Here is a 3,451-nt window from a genome sequence, read left to right on the forward strand (position 1 = left end):
TATAATACCGAGAACTCTTCTCTTCAAGCACCAATTATACCTCAAAAATCAAGAAACTATTAAACACACAAACGACACTGACCAATAAAAGTGATTGTGTTTATTAGGAGGAGAATCACATGGGTTGAAACTTTTAACGCAAAAAACATGGTGCCATTTACACTGAAATAATGAAACAGATGCAGTTGCACTTNTTCTAAAGAGTCCCTTTCAAATTTCAAAAACGAAATAAATGGGTGCGTTTGGAGAAGCAAGAAAGTGAAAATTCAATTAAGCATATATCACAAAATCCACCTAGCCATATATCACCATTAATCATCATCTGGGAGCCACTCATCAAACGGACCAAACTCCAAAATCAGATTGTGGGTCCAAAAATTTATTCTCACCCTTTTCAGTTTACTAAAATCATCTCACCAATAACATTATTAGATATCACGAAAAACATTAATTTAGATGGCATATGCTATAAATATACAACTTCTGATTTTTCTAGGTTCTTTTGATTTTTCTAGGTTCTTCTCTTGTTCAGTTCAAAATCGGGTTAATTTCATAAGTAAAACCTAAATCAGAGAGGCAAATAATCATGAAGTAGGTGAGAAAGGAAATGGGTACCTACAAAATCGACAGTGTGAAATCACAAGCAAGAGCATGATTGAGAGAATGGTCGAATTAGGTTTTGCCGTTCTTGCAAATTTTGAGGTTGAAGATGCTGTGCCGTCGAGCTCGTAAACAAACGTTTCTTCAGTAGTAAATGGGAATGCTTCAGCGTTCGCACAAAAGAAACTGAAGTTGGGGGTTAGGGGGGTTGACCCGGCCCTGATTCAATCCCAACCCCTTTCTTGGGGCTTTTAGGGGTTGGGGCTTAAGAAAAAATTTATGGTCCAAAAACAGATATAAAAACAGAGAAAAACAAAAATTTTATGCTACAATAACATAACAGAATGCAGAATTTATACAAAACAATGAGTTTTGGATACAAAGCCAGCAATTGGGGACTTAACTCTAATAAGAAAAAGCTAATTGATACTTGCATATCAAAAATAACACATACGCACACATACAATCTCTAAAAAAATTCTCTATCACCTAATTCACCTATCTTCAACTCAAGGCCCTTTAGTCTCAGCTAGCAGCAAGTGTGAGAGTGTTACACAACATGGAATATACTTATTCAGCAGAGGATTCAGAGGCAAAAACTTACACCAGCAGCAGCACCACCCCATCAAGAAACAATGTTCAGTGAAGATCAAATCACATCAATGGAAACCATGTTTGAGACAGAGTCAAGGCTAGAGCCTAGAAAGAAGTTGCAGCTGGCAAAATACCTTGAATTGCAGCCAAGACAAATTGCTATATGGTTTTACAACAAGAGAGCTAGGTGGAAGTCAAAGCAACTTGAGACAAATGGCAAATTATTAAAACAAGATGTATGAGTTTTAATCCAAGAAAAGTATTTAAAACAATTGCAAGATGTTATTGTGACAAGCTATGCAGATATATTAAATGAATGAAAACTACTACACCGTTTCATAAAAAGAACAGCCCTAGTCCAAATTTATTTTAAACAATATATATAATATAATTGTCATGGTAGCAGCAAAACTTAGTGGTACTGTAACGTGTGGCAGAGGCAAAAGGAATCAATAAAATTTTAAAAGTAGCAACAACATGAATGAAAACTCCTATAAACTTACATTGTCAAAGTAGTAATCAGGCATTTTATATTCCTTTAAGAATATTTCCTTTGGTGTCTTCATATTAGATTCTTCAACTTGCTTTGGTAAATCCTCTCTGGCAACAACACAAATTAGCCTCTTACTTACTTGCTTGACCCTCTGAAATAGAATACAGGAACAAACTAGATCAAGTAACCAAATAAGCAGATTGTACATAAACGTTAAGTCTGAAACAATCCATAGACATACGGTAAAACCAAACATCTTTAAAAATGCAACTAAATAAACTACAAAGAAAGAAGTTCCAACACAAATTAAACTTACTGGTAATGAAGTATATAATGGGGAATACTTCTTTTGGAAATTAACCTGCAAAATCCATGTCAACAGTATTACATTCACATGATAACACTAAATGAGAGCATTATATTTTTTAAAAGATCTTTTTCATAGTGTATGAAGCTACAAAAAGAAGGAAAGAAACCTCCGAAGCAACGCAATGCTTGTAACAGATTCTTCTTTTTGCTATATTCTGAAAATAACCAACACCGCAATTAAACTGAAGCTGCAAAGGTGGTAATAATAATCATAATCCACATAGGAGTAAGCAATATTGCAGCATTCAACATGTTATTCTCAATTGACAATTTTTAAAAAATAAAACCCAGACAATAAATCTTTAGACTTGGAGAATGTATCAAGTAAGAAAGTCATTAAGAACAGTAAGAACAAAATCAGATCAAACAACCTTCATGATAGTCAAAATTAAAAGTATTTTAAAGAAAAAACAAAATAATAAGGTAAGTTTTTGCATGGATTTGATATGAACCCAGGAGGAGGGTGAAGCGGTGGATGAGTTGTTGATGACGCGAGGGGGAGGGAGCGGAGGCGTTGGCGTTTGTGGAGTTTTTCCATTTTGTGGCGGCACTGGACGGCGGTTTTGGCAGTGAGGGAAGCGTTGAGGCATTGGGCAGTGACGACATCGGCGACCTCTTGCCAATGGGTGGCTGAGGTTGGTGCGGCCGAAGGAGTACCATTTGTTGCGGTAGGCGTCGATGAGGGTGGAGGTTTCCTCCGAGGTCCAACATGGCGGGGGGAGACGGTGGGAGAAGGTGGAGGGAGGGGCGGCGAGAGTGAGGGGGAGGCCGTCAAGTGCCGCCGTTGACTCCACTGTGTGCTATCGTCACTTGTACCATCGCCGTGCGCTGCCGTCTACCGTCGTCACCTGTGTGTGCTGCCCTTGCTGCAAGCTCTTAGCGAAGTGGCCACTTAAGAAGAAATGGAAATACTTTTGGGGCTAGGGGGGCTAACCCGACCCTGAATCATTCACAACCCCCATTTAATGGGTTTTGAGGGCTGGGGGCTTTAAAAAAGCCCCCTAAAGTGTGGGTCATGAAAAGTGGACTAAATATTAAAGGGGCCGGGGCTAGCCCTGGGGCTTCAGAGAAAATTGACAGCTCTATTGATACTGACAAATTAATAAAACTGGCTAGTTTTAGGTATGAAAACCTTTCGACCTCATGTTTTCCGGTACCAGTGGGTGTTTGAAAAATCAAAGTTAATAACCCATGCAACTGAAAAATATTAAAGAAGTGCATGAAATTTTATTATGATTTTAATAAGGTGTACGATCATTTCTTCTTGCATCTCCTTTTTTTTTTTTTTTTTCTTTTCATATCCACTAAACTTTCAATTTCTAAATTATTCTTTATTTGAAAATTATAATAAAAATATTTGTACTTTTTATTAATATTTTTTTTATAGAATGTTTC

General features: G+C 37.2%; 1 protein-coding gene across 6 annotated transcripts; it reads right to left on the minus strand.

Moving 5' to 3' along the window:
* Window positions 1-11: 11 nt before the first annotated feature.
* LOC106761104 lies at window positions 12-3,192 on the minus strand. Of its 6 annotated transcripts, none has more exons than XR_002668063.1 (5): window positions 2,509-3,188; window positions 2,164-2,244; window positions 2,004-2,048; window positions 1,205-1,838; window positions 12-742 (listed from the first exon to the last, which is right to left on the minus strand). XR_002668063.1 is itself a non-coding variant. In XM_022781623.1 (5 exons), the coding sequence occupies exons 1-5, from the start codon at window positions 2,644-2,646 to the stop codon at window positions 766-768; spliced, it is 504 nt and encodes a 167-aa protein (XP_022637344.1). In that variant the 5' UTR covers window positions 2,647-3,192; the 3' UTR covers window positions 12-765. The 6 variants fall into 6 exon arrangements, 5 of the variants coding, with proteins under 5 accessions (XP_022637344.1, XP_022637343.1, XP_022637345.1 ...); XM_022781623.1 differs by having other exon boundaries at window positions 12-864; window positions 1,698-1,838; window positions 2,509-3,192; XM_022781622.1 differs by having other exon boundaries at window positions 1,698-1,838; window positions 2,509-3,191.
* Window positions 3,193-3,451: the final 259 nt, after the last annotated feature.

This window comes from Vigna radiata, chromosome 5 (assembly GCF_000741045.1).
Source record: "Vigna radiata var. radiata cultivar VC1973A chromosome 5, Vradiata_ver6, whole genome shotgun sequence".
NCBI classification, from domain to species: Eukaryota; Viridiplantae; Streptophyta; class Magnoliopsida; order Fabales; family Fabaceae; genus Vigna; species Vigna radiata.